A 19,073-nucleotide genomic window follows, 5' to 3' on the forward strand; every position below is an offset into this window, starting at 1 on the left:
TACTTCGAAGGGAAACGCGCAGCAGCGTTCGATCGCGAAGACAGTGTTTTTATAGTTGGGCAGCGAACTATTTGAAGTTGCATGCCTTCCTCGCTGGTTTTACTTCCTTGCATTCAGTCTAGCTTACTGTTGCTAAATATATTTATTTTGGAGGTGAAGTCATAAGTTAGCTTCAAAGGCTGGGTAAAATATAGAATAATATAGCAACACGCTGATCTTCCCATAAAATTTAAACTTGACATTCTCTTATCACGAAGGCATAAAATAATATTAGCTACCAGGCCCGGTGCTATGCGAGTGCTTAGGGGTGCATTGCACAACCAGACGGACCTCAGTGCACCCGATTGTCTCCTTATATCCCGATGTCTACACAGTACTTTTGACTTTTTGTCCACCCCCGTGGATTGCAATTGCACTGTATTTTCTCCTGGCTAGTTAGCTAGTCAGCACCTGCCCTCAATGTATAACTGAAGTTGAAATGGTGTACTGTATATAACCTTCTAAATTACAATACTGATTGGTATGTGCTCCGTTTTTGCATGTGTTCCATTCAAGTACTAGCACAGCTGATTCAGCCAGTAGAGTAATAAGCAAGTCCTTTGTTAGTGTAAATAGGATTGCTGGAGGTGACAAAATACATCAGATATACAGCTGGCAGTCCCTCATAGAATCTGACAATAGCAATATTTGCTGTTTTGTTATCTTAGCAATTAAAGACATGAATGGAATATAGTCTAAGGGCATTTGTGTGTGCTCTATGAAAGATTAAGGTCTGTATTAATGTATTGAAAAAACACAAAAAAGTGAGTAAAACTTCACAAAAATGTGTAGAGTTTTCACTTAAATCTAAACTAATAATAAGAAGGGTAGAATGACTAAAATATGACTAAGACTAATATGTGTTTTAGTGAAAAAACAAACAAACAAAAAAAAGGCTAAAACTAAATCTAAAAAGGGGCCAAAATTAACACTGCTCAAATATGGCTGTACATAGTAATACTAGCTAGAAAAATAGTAAATGTTATGATGTTATTACAAGACACGTCTGGTTAACATGTATGTTTTTTTGTGGTATACGTGTCCGTATGAGTCACCCATCGTGTTCAGCCATCAGCTTGTTGTACTGGCTGGCCCTGCCACCTTTTAGGTTGTCCAGCTTCGTCGTCATGCTGTTTTCACATTATGTACTCTGTATCTTCTGCGAGGCCTGGCAGCTGAGTACAGTGGCCACCTGCTTCCGGTACTGACATGAGCCCAAGTAGTAGATGAGTGGGTCCAGGCAGCAGCTCACACTGCCAATGCACACAGAAATCAGGTAGGCAGCGTAGGAAGTGTCATCATGGCTGTGGGTGAACTGCAGGTAGTGGACCAGCAGGATGACATTGGTGGGGGCGAAGCAGGTGATGAAGACGGCCAGTACGACGATGGCCATGAACACGGCCCGGGTCTTCTTGGAGTTTTTTACTTTAAACTTTTTACTGTTCCTGAGGGCCTTAATGATGCGCACATAGCAGAAGGTGGTGATGATGAGGGGGAGGAAGAAGAACAGGCAGGAGAAGATGGGGAAAAAGTAGAGGTAGTAGCCCTGCAGCTTGTTAATGTCCAACACGTCATGGCAGGTGGTGATGTCCAGATCCCGGATGTAGGCGACCTGCTCGGACAGGAGGATGGGCATCACCCCGGCGACCGCCAGCAGCCATGTGACACTGCATACTACCAGAGCTTTCTGCTGGTCTCGCCATTTCAGCGAGTCGATGGGATAAACCACGGCCAGGAAGCGGTCCACGCTAATGCACATCATAAGCAGGATGGAGCAGTACATGTTGCAGTAGAAGGAAGAGGTGACCACGCGGCACATGACTGGCCCATACACCCAGTTATTGCTGTTGAAGTGGTAGGACATCTTGAAGGGGAGCAGCAGTACGAAAAGCAGGTCGGCCACAGCCAGATTGGACATATAGATCGCAGATGGTTTTTTGGGTTGGATTCTGAGTACAAACATTGCGATGGCGATGCTGTTGAGAGGGACACTGATGACAAACACCAAGGTGTAGACTGCGGGGATGAAGACAGTCATTACAGAGCTAGTGAGGAAATTTTTGGTCTGCTCAGAGATGTTGAACTGTTTCTTGACTATGTGTCTCTGATCATCATGGAGGTCATCCGAGAAGTCGATGGGCTCATCAGTTACTCCTACAGGGAACCCTGGGAAACCGAATGCCCAACTCTCTGAAATGAAAGGCACAATGTGTTATTTCAGTATGTCTGTTCTGCAATACTTGAACAAAGCCACAATGACTTTTCACTGTTCTGCAGTTTTTTTTCTGTTCTTAGTTAACCTTGCTTATGCAAAAATATTGCTGGTAGTGAAGGGAAAGATTAATTTCTCTATACATGCGTCTTTACAATTTTTACAATATTCTAAGAATTGTGCCAAAGGAGTTGACGCTCATCCTATGGAGATGACCAGTGTCAGCATCAAGTTTGTCTCCAGCTAACAGTAATAACTAAGATAAGGTGACTCAGGGGTGTGGGCTGGCTTACATTGCTGTGTGGATTATGCTTTGTTAAGTATCATTCTGAGAGACTTGATCAGCTGGTAGCATAGATATTTTCCCCTATGCTGCACCAGTGAATAAATTTTGTCTTTGAGGCAAGAATCCAGATCTGCTGGGTAGTAGCTTAAAAACCAAGTTTGGGACCTAACAGTGCAAACATGTAATCACTCCTTGGACTGAACAACCATGCTGATATGCACCCCTTGCTTGCTTTTCTTATACAGATAATTCATGGTGTGAAAAAAAATGTCCTTACCATTGTTTAGCTTGTTTACCCCTGTAGCAATGAGTCCTTTATTCTGATGCCTTGATGTTCCTGTACCTGATAAAAAGAAGTGCTAATATGTCATGCAATATGTCATTTAAGACACCTTTACTTACGAATATATACAAACTCACAGAATAGAGTTATGTTCCTACCATTAATAGCAAGTTACAGTAGCCAGCCTGTGAGTTTACCTCTTCAATGACCTTTCATTCCTGAGTTATAAATATTTCTGGAAATAATGATGACTTCTTCAGAAATACATTATGAGGTTCAAAAATGTATTGAGTGTCCATACAAGGTTATGAGATGCCCTGTCCAAGATACAGTCAAAGGCAGAATTGCATAATAAAATGTAAAGAGCCGGTATATGGGTAGAGTCGAAGACATTTAAAGAAACAGTTCTGGAAAAGATGTAATTTAAGTACAACACCTGACTGGCAATTGCCAAAATGGATCAAATTCTACAAATTGTAGTGGTCATGTTTTAGCACACCACGGTATGCTTTATCACCATGGTAACATCTGCTGCACAGGTTGCTTGCTGCTACATTTGTTATGTCATTACATTGCTTTCTCATATTAATGTTGTAACTGTCATCAGATAGCTAATAAACCTTGTGTAGCGGTTGCATTTCACCAGCTATTTAATTGACATCATGCGGCTATCACACTTTTTCTCTGCATTGTTAAGAGTTGTTCTCTCGTCATAGTCGTGTACCTATTAGCAATGAGTCTCCATTAATCTCTGGTGTAGCTGTTTCAGTCATGTCCGTAGCGAAAGGCTAGAACAATATCTACCACAATGTGACCATGATAGCTTTCTCTGAGGACTCTTCCATGGGAGCCTGTTGACAGGGAGCCAACAAGCCCAAAGACCCAGTGACGTCTTGACCGTCCTTGCCTACTGCATTGTCTGATTTTCTGAAGTGCTGAAAGCTATCTTGAGACATATCCATTTAGTCAAGTGCTGTTGTTGCCACCCAGTGTTTTAATGGCTGTTCTGTGCAAATGTCTGCTTGTTTACAGTGCTCCTGGATTCCATATGACTGAGTGACATCTACTACCACAGTTACCACAAACACCTGTTGCAGAGTAAAGCGAAACAGCAATGATTTAACTACTCCTTCATGAGATACCAGACTGAGCTCTCTCTCCTCTGTTATTCATTATATTTGGACATACTGAACTTATTGAGCTCTTTAATCCACTTGCCCTGATTGTTTATGTATGGTTTTACCATTTTATGCTCACAGCCAGCTAAACCTGCTAATCTCATTCTGTTGTTAATGTAGGCTCATTTAGGCTGTTTTACTGATTCCTTTTATTTACCAACTCTATAATCATTCTTCCCTACCAATTCCCTGTGCAAAGAAAATGGCTTTCAGGGATATGGCTGCTGTTTCTTTCCTGGGTAGGCCTCCAGATGGCTAAATAACATTCTGGGTTCTATGTCTGAGTTATTTAATGTCTTTCACTTGTGTTAATTATTAATTGTTTACACCAGTGTTCTTTGTTATTTTAGCCAATGTCCTTAGTATGTGAACTCTTGTACAAAGCATGTTTCGTTTCTCCTGAGTCTCCAGTAAAAATAACTTTCATTTTTTTTAACTGAACCTCGCATATTCTGAGTCATCTTTGCATTTGGATTCTCGCTTGTCACAGCGGCATGGATGAACTAAACTCAAGGAAGCAACTAAATAGTGGTGGCATCTGTTTAAAGTGCAATAAGATTGCTGGTCTCCTTAAAAAGATAGCTGACATAGAGGGACATATACAGAATCTATATGACATAGGAAAGTGAGGAATTTATTGACTCACTCCTAAAACCAAAAGAACTGGAGTATGCATTGGCTCCAGCTCACCCAGACCTCAACATTAGTGTAATTCTCAATCGACCTGACCACACCACCTCTCACACACATCATAACCCCCAAGGCTGGAAAAACAAGAAGAACTATAACTGCCTCCCCCCTTATGTACAGTATAGCATCTTTCTCGTTCTTACAATTAAGTGACATATATCAGTCTCAAGAATCCTTGACTCTCATTGTGGCATTCTTTACACCTGTCTTCCCCTAATGCAGTTCTCAGTACAGGCTCATCTCATGCCTGTGAGTGGGCAGCTTAGTTGCTGCTCTGTAAAGTATAACCCCTCTCCAGTATTTACCTCTGAAAGGTATTCCCTTTTAACTGACCTATCCTATTCTTGTAACAAGCCCACAATCAGTTGTGCTCCTACTTGAAAATGATTGAAAATTGGTGATTCCATTTCTCCGAATGTTACAGTAGGGAGCCTGGCAGCGACCACTGTGTGAGGTGCATCCCAGGAGCCCGAGCCCCTAACGGAATAGTCAGGAATAGTCTTCCTGCCTCTGTCAGGGGGTCAGAAATGGTCCCAGATTGCAAATTCACCTCTACAGGCTATTTTCCCCTAACTATTTCCCATAAGTCTTCCCCAGCTACCCCCCCTCCCATATTCCTCACCCCAACCACCCACCCCCTTTCACCTCATCTGTGCATTTCTGTTTTCATCCACTGTGTGTATTGTTGTTCTCAATTGTTTGTCTTACATTGTTCCTAACTCCTTATTCTGTCAAGTGTGTTGAGTCATTTGTATTAAATACACTTTAAACTGGAATAAAACTGAAATCTGACCATGAACTGAGACAGGCTTTCACTTGAGTTTTGGGTAACTGTTAAAGAATGTATTCGTGAAAGTGCCATAGCAACTGGCGGTTTATGAAAAAAAAAAAAAAACAACAACAACTGAGAATTCAATAAGATGGTTTTTCTGGATCCTGGGTCAAAATTGTATTGTTAGAAATCACATGCGCCAAGTCTGAGACCGATGCCATATATTATTGATTTTTAACGATATTTTTTGAAAATCAGAATTTCAGTTCACTAGTATAGCCCCACCAAGTGACTAATCAGCACCATATGAGAGGGTGGTGTGTCGGTAAAAGCCTTGTCGTGATTTTCGGATAAATGTATTCTGAGGCATTTTGGGAAAATTAATAAATAATAAAGGCTAGAAAATATGGTTAACTCTTCCATTTGCCAAATAGAAAATCTATTGCAAATTTGATCTATGATACATAATATTTTATTGATCTATTAGGCTATACATAATATTTGTTTATCACAGGTCATCCCTAATATTAAAGTCAAAGTGCATCATACTTTCACTTTTAAGACAGACAGATAGGGCAGATAAGATAGCTTGCATATTGCCCTAGAATGGTTGACACAATACAAGTCATACAATGAAAGTGATACCACATTTCGGCAGTTCGTCAATTGGAAAACATACACAAACCTCAGACATAAAAGTTGTCAAAAAAGCAAAGAAAAATACGAAGAGATAATAACATACCATTTCCTGCGACAGCGCCGTGAACGGCAACGATCAACACAGTGATAACAACTTTGAAAATCATGCCTGTACTTTCCACTGTAAGTGCTGAAAAATAAAAAGGTGGCGTGAATGTGCAAGTCAAAAACCTGGACTTGTATGCTACAGTATTTGAACGTTAATGACCGAGGCTACAGCGTCCGGTTAACGCCTAGTACACTTTAACAAGTGGTGCTGAACTGCAGTTGAAGCACATCATTTCGGTGAAGTAGGACCAACATGACAGCCAATGTAGTGTCCAAGAAGTTCACGAGGCATGACAATAAATCTAATGTCAAACGACACCGCTGTGTCTGTGTCCTTCGCCGTTAAATGTTTTAATATTATCCTACCTTGTTAAGTATCTGTTTTTGAACATGATATCCAACCCGGTTAACTGATGTTTTGCATTTTTTGTCATTTAGCAGACGCTATTTAGAGCGACTTTCAAACTACTAGTACAAAGTGCATTCAAGAGAACATCATGAAATATTGTACAAAACAAGGAAACAAGGCACATTTAAACAGTGCCAAACACAGTGCTGAGACTACGAATGCGCCTGTATATTTCAACACGTAAGTGAAACTAAGGTGACCATACGTCCTCTTTTTCCCGGACATGTCCTCGTTTAGAGACGCATGTTTTAGGTCCCAAAACGAGGACATGTCCTGGAAAAAGAGGACGTATATTCACCCTAGAAACGCAATATCTCAATTAGCATGTTCACGCAAATAATAATGTTTAACACGATTATTTTAAAACAGAGAGCTACCATAGAGCATGTAGGAGAACAAAAGATTACACTAGGGTAGGGAAGATGAAGTACAGTCTGAAGAGGTCGGTTATTATCACTAAATTATTACACATTATCAATTGTAATCAGGGTTATCAAGTGGGTCATCAGTAAGTAATTGAAAATTGAGGATTAGAAAATGTTAAGATTGAACAATCTCATATTAATTTGTCCTTCTAAGTTTTGACGAAAATATAGTTACAATGTGATGACCATGGAAACATGTATAATAAACAATTTATTACAATTTTTGTTAGATATTTTATTTTACAAATATATTCTGAATGCCCTTCAATAAACACCTTACTGCACATTTGCACATTTGAAACACTAACCTTTACTGTTTCGCTTTTGAGTGCCGTGATGTGAGCCACTATGGTGGGATGCATGAGTATTTCTTACCGCAAGAGGAGATGATTTTATGCAGTTACTACCTCACTGAAACTTGCTTGGTGGAATTTTTTAAGAAATGAGGTCCAGTCAAGTGGAGCTGAGATTTTCTTTTGAAGTATCCTGTCCTTTGGATGCAACTGAGGCCTAAAACTTCTGTGATCTCATAGCTTTTACTCTGAAGCATCAGGTTCCCAAATCAATACTCTCAGTCAAGCTATCATTTTATGCATTATACAACCTTATTGTAGCTTATTGTTTGCTAATTGATTTCTGTTAAGATACCATAAAAATAACTGCAGCATCGCTTACAGTGATGCTTCTGAAATGTCTTCTGACAGTACTCTGCAGTATGCTCTACATCTACTCTTATTTACTTACTTATTATACTACTGATACTCAAAAGTCACTTCTCTTAAAAATTGGATAACTTTGTGATTAAACCGCCCCCACAAAACTCGTACGCATGTTTCCCAGCACAGTTTTAATTGGGAAGAAAATGACTTACTATCTCATTTCCTCCAACAATGGACAGGCTGTTTAGAATCAAAACTAGAATGTCGACCCTTAGGGCATGAAATTACGTGATGTTTGTATGTAAATACAGGCGTGGCCACATTCCCTTTGTGTCTCAGGGGATGGACAGGAAGCACAAATATGTTTAAATGACTGCTTAATCAAGCTGCCCAGAGAGGAAATGTCACATTACTCTGCCAGAGAAACTGGCCTCCCAAAAGGATTGATACTGTCTCCTGCACTGGCTCACTGGCTGCAAATGTTGAAGTCATGGCCTTAATTGTCTGGGTATTTCACTGAAATCTTCTAATAATGCTGTTATTTCTACACATTTTCTACATTCTTCAGATTTCTATTTCAGCTAAAATATGTTCCTCCAAGCTTTGGGATATATTCCTTGCTTCTAGGGGCATGGCTTGGCTTTTGTTGAGTTGAAAGCAGACTGTGAAACATATGTCAAATGTTGCTTCTATCATATGTGGTTTATATTTATGTTCATCACATTCCTTTCCTTGTGTTGGCTACAGCTTGGATACAGCCAGGGTTCAAATTATGGGGGGGATCGGGGTCTGGCCCCCCTAATTAAGACTTGGACCCCCCCCAAAAGAGTGTCGAAACATTTATATATCCTTCTTACCTGTAATTCTAAATTTACAGTATGGTCCACTTTAGGGGTGTCTGAAATTATTGTATTACAAGATTCTTCCAGGCATGAATATGGGAAATACTGTATATTGTAATATTTACAATTACAGGTAAGAAGGATATATAAATGTTTCGACACCCCCCCCCAAACTGTTGTTCAAGTAATTCAAACCCTGGATACAGCCATAACAGAAAAATAGGTTAATGATCAAACATTGGAGAGGATTATTTTAGCAGTGCATTTAATGTACACTTCAATGAAGTCTTGATTTGCAGATCATTTTAATACGAATGTATCCACAGATATCAACTCAGAGTTACAACAAACAAAGAAAAGTGCAAATAGCTTTACAGGGGATAACACTGAAAGGTAGTTGCTGAAATGTGTACACTGACATGTGGAAAAAGCACTTCTGGAAGCAACAGTGTAAACCAGTTGTAAATACCACAAGGGTGAATACCATGAAATCAAAACCAGATAGCTAGGACAGAAACTAATGGAAGCTGATTCATAGACATCAGACTATATTTATTCTGTTATAATGAGAATCTGTAAGAGTAGTAACCTTGAAGAAGTAACGGAAAATGTGATCATGTTTTTGACCACATATTCTATGTCTTTCTAGTTTGCTGCTTTTTCTATCTAGTATCACGCTCTTATATGACTAAAATGTGCACACTTCATATGCACATCATTAATACTGCTTTTACCACCAGATTACCGATATCCTTCCTACAAGGTAACCAGACCTAACGATAAATTGTAGAAGAATATCAACATATGAAAAAAAGAAAACAACTAATACTGGTAATTCAAATTAAAATGCAAGTATAAAGACGCATATTAATCAATATGTTTGGATGAATAATAATAATAATAATAATAATAATAAGGAATCAAATACAGAGTAAAAACATTTATCGCACAAAGCAGTGTTAATTTTGTTAAAAACGAAAACTGAGTAAAACTATTCGTCAACCACTTTTTTCCCCATGACGAAAACGTAACGATAACTAGATGAAAGTTAGAAAAACGACTTTGGAAAAACGATAACTATAAACGTCTTTTCGAAAATATCATTGATGGACTAACAGACATTCACTTAACCATGAAGCTTCTGCATATGTTCAATACAATCATACGCATGCACGCAGCACGCCATTCAAAAAGTATGAACGCTTTTTCCTAGTACTGTTCATAGAATGTGAGCATAGAATACCGTTATCTTACGTTAATATTTGTATGCAATCCAAGCGTACCTAATATTGATATGGTTATGGAGGAGGTATGGAAAGTGCAAGATGATTGTTATAATATAATATAATATAATATAAACCGGAGGGAAACGCGCAGCAACGGATTTACGAAGACAGTGTTTTTATAGTTGGCTAGCGAACTACTGACATTACATGCTTTCCTCCCTGGTTTTACCTCCTTGCATTCAGTCTAGCCTACTGTTGCTAAATATATTCATTTTGGAGGTGAATTCATCAGTTAGCTTCAGAGGCTAGGTACAATACATTCTCTTGTCATGAAAGCAATATAATATCAGCTAGTTAGTACCTGCCCTCAAGGTGGAGTTTGAACTGATGTACTGTACTTTGTACTTTGGAGCTGAATTGTATGTAACCTTCTAAATTACAATACTGATTGTATGTCCTGTTTTCCCCTGTGTTCCATATGTTAGGTGTATTCAAGTACCAGCACAGCTGATTCAACTTGTAAAGTAATAAGCAAGACCTTTGTTAGTGTAAACAGGATTGTTGGAGGTGACAAAATATGTCAGATATACAGCTGGCGGTCCTACATAAAATCTGACAATAGCATTATTTGCTGTTTTGTTATCTTAGCAATTAAAGACATGAATGGAATATAGGGCATTTGAGGGTGCTCTATGAAAGGATAATGTCTGTATTAATGTAATGAAAATCAAAAGATAAAATGCAAAAATGTGACTAAAACTACACAAAAATGGGTAGAGTTTTTGTCAGTTAAAACTAAAAATAAGGGTGGAAAGAATAAAATGTGACTAAGACTAATATGTGCTTTAGTCAAAAAAACTAAATCTAAAAAAGCTGCCAAAATGAACACTGCACAAACATGGCTGTACATAGTAATAGCTAGAAAAACGGCAAATATTGTGCTGTTAATACTAGACTGATCAGCTTAACATGTAAATTTCATGTGGCATATGCATCCGTATGAGTCACCCATTGTGTTCAGCCATCAGCTTATTGTACTGGCTGGTCATGTTGCCCTGGAAGGTGTCCAGCTTCGTGATCCTGCTGTTTTCACATTGCGTGCTCTGGAACTCCCTTGAGGCTTGGCAATGGAGAACAGTGGCCACCTGCTTCCGGTACTGACATGAGCCCAAGTAGTAGATGAGTGGGTCCAGGCAGCAGCTCACACTGCCCATGCACACAGAAATCAGGTAGGCAGCATAGGAAGTGTCACCGTGGCTGTGGGTGAACTGCAGGTAGTGGACCAGCAGTATGACATTGGTTGGGGCGAAGCAGGTGATGAAGACGGCCAGTACGACGATGGCCATGAACACGGCCCGGGTCTTCTTGGAGTTTTTTACTTTAAACTTTTTACTGTTCCTGAGGGCCTTAATGATGCGCACATAGCAGAAGGTGGTGATGATGAGGGGGAGGAAGAAGAACAGGCAGGAGAAGATGGGGAAAAAGTAGAGGTAGTAGCCCTGCAGCTTGTTAATGTCCAACACGTCATGGCAGGTGGTGATGTCCAGATCCCGGATGTAGGCGACCTGCTCGGACAGGAGGATGGGCATCACCCCGGCGACCGCCAGCAGCCATGTGACACTGCATACTACCAGAGCTTTCTGCTGGTTTCGCCATTTCAGCGAGTCGATGGGATAAACCACGGCCAGGAAGCGGTCCACACTAATGCACATCATAAGCAGGATGGAGCAGTACATGTTGCAGTAGAAGGAAGAGGTGACCACACGGCACATGACTGGCCCATACACCCAGTTATTGCTGTTGAAGTGGTAGGACATCTTGAAGGGGAGCAGCAGTACGAAAAGCAGGTCGGCCACAGCCAGATTGAACATATAGATCGCAGATGGTTTTTTGGGTTGGATTCTGAGTACAAACATCATGATGGCGATGCCGTTGAGAGGGACACTGATGATGAACACCAAGGTGTAGATTGTGGGGATGAAGACAGTCATCACAGAGCTAGTAAGGAACTTCTTGGTCTGCTCAGAGATGCTGAACTGCGTCTTGTTGAAAGGCTTCTTGGCTTTATGTCTCTCACCATCATGGAAGTCATCTGAGAAGTCAATGGGTTCATCAGTTGTTTCCACAAGGAACCCTGCAAAACTCTTAGGAGAAATCCCTGAAATGAAAGGCACAATGTGTTATTTCTTCATGTATACCCCATAATGCTTGGGCAAAGCCACAATTCTGTTTTCTTATTTAACCTCATGCCAAAATATTTCTGGTACTCAAGAGAACAACCATTTTTTCTACACATGCTCAGTGATACATATAATTCCAAGTAAGCTTGACACAGTATTCTAAGACCTCAGTTGAAGGAGTTGATGCTCATCCTATGGAGATGGCCAGTGCAGCTTCACGGTATCTCCAGGCATCAATAATAATTCAGATAAGGCTGTCATGTAGGCCATTGAGGGGTGTGGGCTTGCTTACATTGCTGCATATATTGTGCTTTGTAACTACCATTCTGAAAGACTTGCTTGGCTTGTACCTTAGACATTCTTCCCTATGCTGTATTGGTGAATAAACTTTATATTTGAGGCAAGAACGCAGGTTTGCTGGGTGGTGACTTAATATCCAAGTTTGGGACCTAACACTGCAAGTATGTAATCATGCCCTGGACTGAAAGGCCATGTTGATATCCACTCCTGATGCCTTCTGCTATGTTGACAGGCATTGTACCTTCTTTGCTTTCTTTAAAATATTACCAGCAATTGAAAAAAAAATTATGATATGAAAACACTGTACCATTTGTACTATTTTTTGCCTGGGGAGGTCTGAATCTTTGGTCTGTTGATGTACCTGTAAAAGATATACAGAAGTGGCATTATGTAGCAAGCCTGAAAGCAATAGATTGTGTGAGTCCTGTGTAAAGGTAGGAGGGTATTTTAAGAGATGACATGATTAGCTAGCATTGTGGAGCTATTGTCCAGGCCATTTCAACCAACTGTTCAGGAGAAGATGTATTTTGAGCACAACACACATCATTGGGAATTGGCAAAATGGGTCATATTCAAATATGTTTAGTATCTATGTTTCTGCACATAGAAAACCATAAACAGAGAAATGTTTCCATGTGAGGTACAATAAATGTGCACCAAATCTCACGAGTTTAAAGAATATATTTGTGCAAATCCGACACCAGCCTATGTTTTACCAAAAAAGGCTGAGAATTCAACAACAAGGACCTTCTAAGTCCTGATTCATAATGGTTCTGTGTGGAAACATATGTAGCAAGCTTGAGACCTCTGCCATATACTAGCCTATTGATTTTTAAAACGATATTGTTTGGCAATTAGAATTTCACTTGACTGCTTATAGCGCCACCAAGCTCGATAAACACCACATAGTTGTGTGACGTTTTGATAAATCTATGTGGAGGCATTTTTCGAAAGTGACTGAATAATAAAACTTCCCAAAATATGGTTAACGTTTTCACTGTTCGAATTCCGAAATTCACTTGTAGTCTTATATTCGCTTTCGCTTCGCAAGATCCAGCTCTCCAACGGGCTTAGGTAGCCTACTGTAAGTATTTTCCCATATCCATGTAAAAGTTCATCCTAATTACACTGACCTTTATAATGTGATGTACATTTTATCAAACAGATTTGTAATACATAATAATTGTTTTTCATCCCAAAAATTAAAGCCAAATTACCGCATCGCTTTGACTTTTGAGACAGACACCTTATATAACGCCCTGTTAAATTCGTCATGTCGTGATTAGTCGACACAGTACAAACAATATAAAATGAACAGAACACTGCAGTCAGCAAACTGGGAAAATACACAACATTCCGACACACATATTTTCAAAAAAAGTAAACAAGAATGTTAAGGGGTAATAACATACCATTTCCTGCGACAGCGCTGTGAACGGCAATCAACACCACAAGGATGATAACTTTGAAAATCATTATTGAGGTTTTCACTATAAACGCCGATTTTGAGCAAGACGTGTTATTCAAGGAGAAGAAAAAAGATGGCGTGACAATGCGTAAGTGTCAATTCAAAAACCCGAACTTGCCAGCTACAGTATCAGCAATGTACTGTGGCTACAGTCCAGTTAGCGCTCCTGTTTTTGGGTGTTGAACAGCAGTTCAAGCACATCATTCCAATGATGTCAGCAGCCTAATTTTAGTTTACGAAGTTTTACCCTTAACTACGTCGGGCACCATTCAGGAAAATCTCTCTTTGTTACAGACTTTTGATCCATAACGCCTATATAGAACACATTGTTCTGAACTGTTCAGAACTTACATAATACTGAAGTTAATTTTTCCATAGTTTCGCTATATACACCTTCTGAAAATGTCGAAGCAGGATAATATGACAACACTGTACAGTGAGACCCCCCTGAAGCACAGTATCCTTTGTAACTCCCCAAAGAGGCTAAAAAGTGAAAAATCAGCCTTTATGAAATTAAAATGGGCAGGTAAGCACAGGTGCGGCAATGTGAAAGAGTGTGCACTAAACCCACAGAGCCCATGCTTTTGCCTCTTTTCTTCATCTCTTCCCAATTGCCTTGTTGCCTTATTCACAGAAGAAAGTTGGGTGTACATCCTTCACTATGGGGGAAGGCATCCACGCTGTGGAGATGAAAGCATTCTGTTCACTACAATAAACTGAGTGAAAAAAACTTTTTTTTTTTTTTGGCAATACTGACTTCCTTTGGAATGCATTCTACAAACTGGAAAAAAGAAGCCAAGATAAAAGTTTTTTTTTTTTTTTAGTTTTCCTTATAAACATGAAACTTTATTTAGCTTTATGGTCAGAAGCAACAGCACAGAAATAGTAAGTCCCCACTATTAGTATCTGATCAGCAGAATAAGGAAACTATTATTTCTCAAACTGAAGTACATAAAATGGCACATGAGCGTGTCATCAGCTGCATCATTACAGTCGTTAAAATGATTTGATCAACAGAGCTGAAGCTGAGAAGATGGATTAATTGGTTATCAATATAACAATGGTAGCTAAATAACAGCATTTATAGTGGGCAAGTGGGCATAGTTCTTGGATTTGCTATTTGCTGGTGTTCAAGTATTATTCATGCAACTAATTGTTCATGTCTGCAATTAATATTGTATAATTATATTATTATTACTGTTGCTATTGTTATTAATATCAAAATTAAAATATATTACAAAATATATGCCAGATATATAAAATATATATTATAAAATTATATGGATTGAATACAGACTATTTTTAAAAGTCCCATTTGACTTTTGACTCTAGCTGAAATTTGTACTGATAATTTCTACATTAATATTTGATTACACTCATTAACTAATTCAATAGATCATAATTAGGGGCCAAGCACTGAAGGTGCTGGAACCCTATTGTACAGTGTGTGCAGAATTATTAGGTACACGTGTTTTGGGAGGTTTAACCGTGCTTTAATTGCTCACTCAAACCTGTTCGATCATCTAAATTGTTCACAGCTGTGACTGTGAACATATAGGGTGCAAGTCCTCTTTGTCAGACAACCAGAAGGTGAAGTAAGTAAGAAGTTACCTCCATTGCCTGTGCAGAATTATTAGGTACTTTTCAAGTAGGTACCGGGATGGGGCAGAAAAAAGACTTAACACCTGATGAAAAGAATAAAATAGTGAAATTGCTAGCTGAGGGATCAAACATAAGAGAAGTTGCAAAAGTTTTGAATAGAAACTGGAGAATTGTGAGGCGTTTTGTGAACAATTCTCAAGAAGGGCGGAAGAGGAGAGTGGCGAAGAAAAGAAGAAAGCTGAATCAGAGGGATCTATGAAGAATAAAGAGAGAGGTAAAGAAAAACCCTCTACAAACCAGTTCAGCCATATTCACAAGCTGTGGCTTGCCAAATGTACCTCATAGTACTAAATGTAGTGTACTTCATGAAGTTTGTGAGGTGAAAAAGGCACAAACCCGGCCTCCTCTGAGAAAGAAACATAAAGAAAAACGTCTTGAATGGGCAAAGAAGTACATGAAGATGGATTTTGCCAAAGTATTATGGACGGATGAGATGAGGGTGACTTTAGATGGTCCTGATGGATGGGCTCGAGGCTGGACAGCTCATGGACAGGAAGCTCCGACCAGATTTCGAAGGCAGCACGGTGATGGAGGAATTATGGTATGGGCAGGAATAATCAACAATGAGGTTGTTGGCCCTTTTAGAGTAGAGCAGGGTGTAAAAACTCTGAGAACAACTGCCAATTTCTTAAGAGCACTCTGTTCAAACAATGGTACAACCGGAAACCTGCAGCTGTCAAGAAAGAAATGGTTTTCATGCAGGACAATGCTCCTTCTCATGCCTCCCGCTACACAACCACCTGGCTAGCTCAGAGAGGTATTAAAGATGACCGCCTCAGGTGTTGACCACCAAACTCACCAGATTTAAATCCATTAAAACTATTTTTTTATTAAAAGATCAATGTACCTAATAATTCTGCACACACTGTAATTGTTAGTTTTCTTATACATCTGTTAGTTTTATTATACACCTGCCATGGGAATCTATGGCAGCCCATAGATCCGTTCGTATGCTTTTTATGAAATTTGGCACACTCACAGAGGACAGTCCCAGCTGTCCACTCACCAATTTAAGGGTCAGTCAATCAGGCCCTCTAGCGCCACCCTTAGGTCAAAGTTCAGCTGACATTTTTGGCAATAACTCCTGATCCTGTTGGAATTTCAAAATTCAAAATTCTTTTTTTCTTAGATTCCTTAGGTCAAGCCGAGTCCGACGCACCCACTGCCGTCAAAGTCTGCCATATTAGATTTCCCGCCATTTTGAATTTTTACAAATTTTGTCCAATCTTTACCAAATTTGGTACATATCATCCTCAGACCATGCCTCACAAAAGTTTTCCAAATATTTTAGATATTCCAAACCGTTCGCCCGTAACATGCAAATGAGTTTGACAGCAAAGACACCAAACAGGAAGTGAGGTCATATCTCGGCAATGCTTTTGAGTCTTCGCACCAAACTTGGTATATGGACTTCCTACACAGTCCTGAGAGTGTCCAAGAAGTTTTGTGTCATTTCACCCCTAGGTGGTGCTATAACCAAAACAATTGAATTCCTGCTCATGACATTTGATGTCTTTAGCTTAGAATTATGATTCTTCTTTCTTTTGATTTCTTGGGTCATGTCAAGTTGAACAGATGTAAAATTTTAGTTTCCACCATATTTGGTTGTCCGCCATTTTGAATTTTAATGAAAACAGTCTTTTCGCTACTCCTCCCACAAATTTTCTCCAATCTTCACGAAAATTGGGTCAGAGCATTTTGAGAGCATGCCACACAAAAGTTATCCATGATTTTTTGTTTATGGAAAGTACTCGGTAGTAATGTGCTAACAAAGTCAACAGCGAGGACGCCAAACAGGTAGCGAGGCCATATCTAAGCAGTGCTTTTGTGTACTGACACCAAATTGGGTGCCTCTGTTTGCGACTATGCCCTGAGGGTGTCCAAGCATTTTAGTGACGTTTGACCACTAGGTGGCGCTATAAAACATATTGCATATAATTTGAATTATACTTATATTTTAACATATCTTTTGAATTGCATGGCCTAAAATCATAATTCTTTCTTCTTCTGATTCCCTCAGTCATGGCAAGTTCAGCACACTTAATGGTTTCAGTGTCTGCCTTATTGCAAAACAGGCCCTCATTGTGCTTGGCCCCTGTATCGCTGCTTGCAGCTATATTTATTTTATAGAATTGAAATGTTTTATAATATATATTGCTTTTTAATATAGTTTATTCAACATATTAAGTAAATGATGCAAATCTGATTAAAAATGTGACATTACTTGTTGATGTCTCAGACACAGAAATTGTTTCTGAACAACCCAGGGAGTAATTATGAACTGACTGGAAGGATGCCAGTATATTTCCCATTGTACATAAATAGTGAGATCCACTAGGCAAACGCTTTGAATAAGGGATTGTTACATTTATTAAACACAAAGGTTTGATTTCAAAGGAGGGAAAAGTCTTATGTGTACCGATAACTAAAATGAAACTGTAAACATGAGTATTAAATAAACTCATAGTCTTGCTTCTTTCATGTAGTGTGGCCTTCCTTTCTCTACCTGATGAAAAGGCAGCTTAGTTTAGCTGTGCTAATACAGTTAGAGTCTTCTTACAACAGACTGGAGAAAACTGGAATTAGTTGGACATTATGTGTCAGTGTAAAAGCAGACACATTTCCCTTGATTAGTTGCCTTGTGGGTGCCAAAAATGCCAAACACCTTTAGGCTATTTTACATTTCTCTGTAGTTCCAATTGACTAGTTTTGAGTGACTCATTGTGACTGTAATATGGTGACTCAAGTATACTGGTGCTTTCATCAAAGACATCTAGGACATTTTGGCTGCATTAATATAATGGATAGATTGGAATCTGATCACTAAGTGCACCCTAACTGAATTTAAACCTTAGAGGTCTGTAATTAGAATTTCATTCTTTTTTCTGAAAACTATTTTTATAGATTTTCACCATATTAACCATTGACCAATAACTCAGATTCCAGCTTACCCCTTTCAAAACAATATCACTGTCCATTGATTTTTTCATCTCCATGCCTTAGCTGGTTGGCCAGTATTCCTTCCGAATTCCCATCTTCATCATGTGACCCTTGTAGAGTACTTATGCAATGTTTGATGTGGTTGCTTTTTCCCTTCTCCTTTTCTGCCTGGGAGGATGGGCCATTATAGGTCATGTCATTGCAAGTCATGTAGGACTACTACAGATCATATCACTGCAGGTCAGACAGGACCATTACAGGTCATGCCATTGCAAGTCATGTAAGACTATTACAGATCAGATCACTGCAGGTCAGACTTCATCTGCTCCAGCGGCCACTGCCCATACTCCGGCTTTTACTGTCCAATGGCTGCAGGACACAGATTACTGCTGGATTACTAGCACGGGCACAAGGAACTGGAGAAGCATCCTGTACAATCAAGCCAATCATCTATTGTACTCTGAAGAGGTGATGTGATCTGTAACTCAGTAAGCACTCCAATGTCACACCAGGCCCTCAATCAGTATCTCGGGCATCTTTCTTTGCACTTGGTGGCCCTGAGAAAATTACACATGTATTTGATCAGTGTTGTTTAAAAAGCGCTCAGGCACGAGATTTTGTCGTGGATCCTTGGGATGGTCTGCGAAACTGCTGACTGATTACTTCTCTCGCAAAGTGACGCAACTGAAATCAGAGTGCACAAGGGACAAAGAAATGCGCAGACAGCAGGGTGGCAAAGAGGACACCAAGCAGAG

The 19,073-nt window shown here is 39.5% G+C and overlaps 2 protein-coding genes across 2 annotated transcripts; both read right to left on the reverse strand.

The window, feature by feature from the left end:
• Window positions 1–960: 960 nt before the first annotated feature.
• On the reverse strand, window positions 961–7,775 carry LOC118777692 (proteinase-activated receptor 1-like). The gene is made up of 4 exons (XM_036528801.1): window positions 7,350–7,775; window positions 6,203–6,289; window positions 2,815–2,874; window positions 961–2,229 (listed from the first exon to the last, which is right to left on the reverse strand). The coding sequence occupies exons 2-4, from the start codon at window positions 6,264–6,266 to the stop codon at window positions 1,181–1,183; spliced, it is 1,173 nt and encodes a 390-aa protein (XP_036384694.1). The 5' UTR covers window positions 6,267–6,289; window positions 7,350–7,775; the 3' UTR covers window positions 961–1,180.
• A 1,783-nt stretch (window positions 7,776–9,558) lies between these two features.
• On the reverse strand, window positions 9,559–13,994 carry LOC118777691 (proteinase-activated receptor 1-like). Its single transcript, XM_036528799.1, has 3 exons — window positions 13,661–13,994; window positions 12,556–12,609; window positions 9,559–11,926 (listed from the first exon to the last, which is right to left on the reverse strand). Exons 1-3 carry the CDS (start codon window positions 13,722–13,724, stop codon window positions 10,773–10,775), a joined length of 1,272 nt encoding a protein of 423 aa, XP_036384692.1. The 5' UTR covers window positions 13,725–13,994; the 3' UTR covers window positions 9,559–10,772.
• Between the last annotated feature and the right edge of the window lie 5,079 nt (window positions 13,995–19,073).

Source organism: Megalops cyprinoides, chromosome 5, assembly GCF_013368585.1.
Source record: "Megalops cyprinoides isolate fMegCyp1 chromosome 5, fMegCyp1.pri, whole genome shotgun sequence".
Classification (NCBI taxonomy): Eukaryota; Metazoa; Chordata; class Actinopteri; order Elopiformes; family Megalopidae; genus Megalops; species Megalops cyprinoides.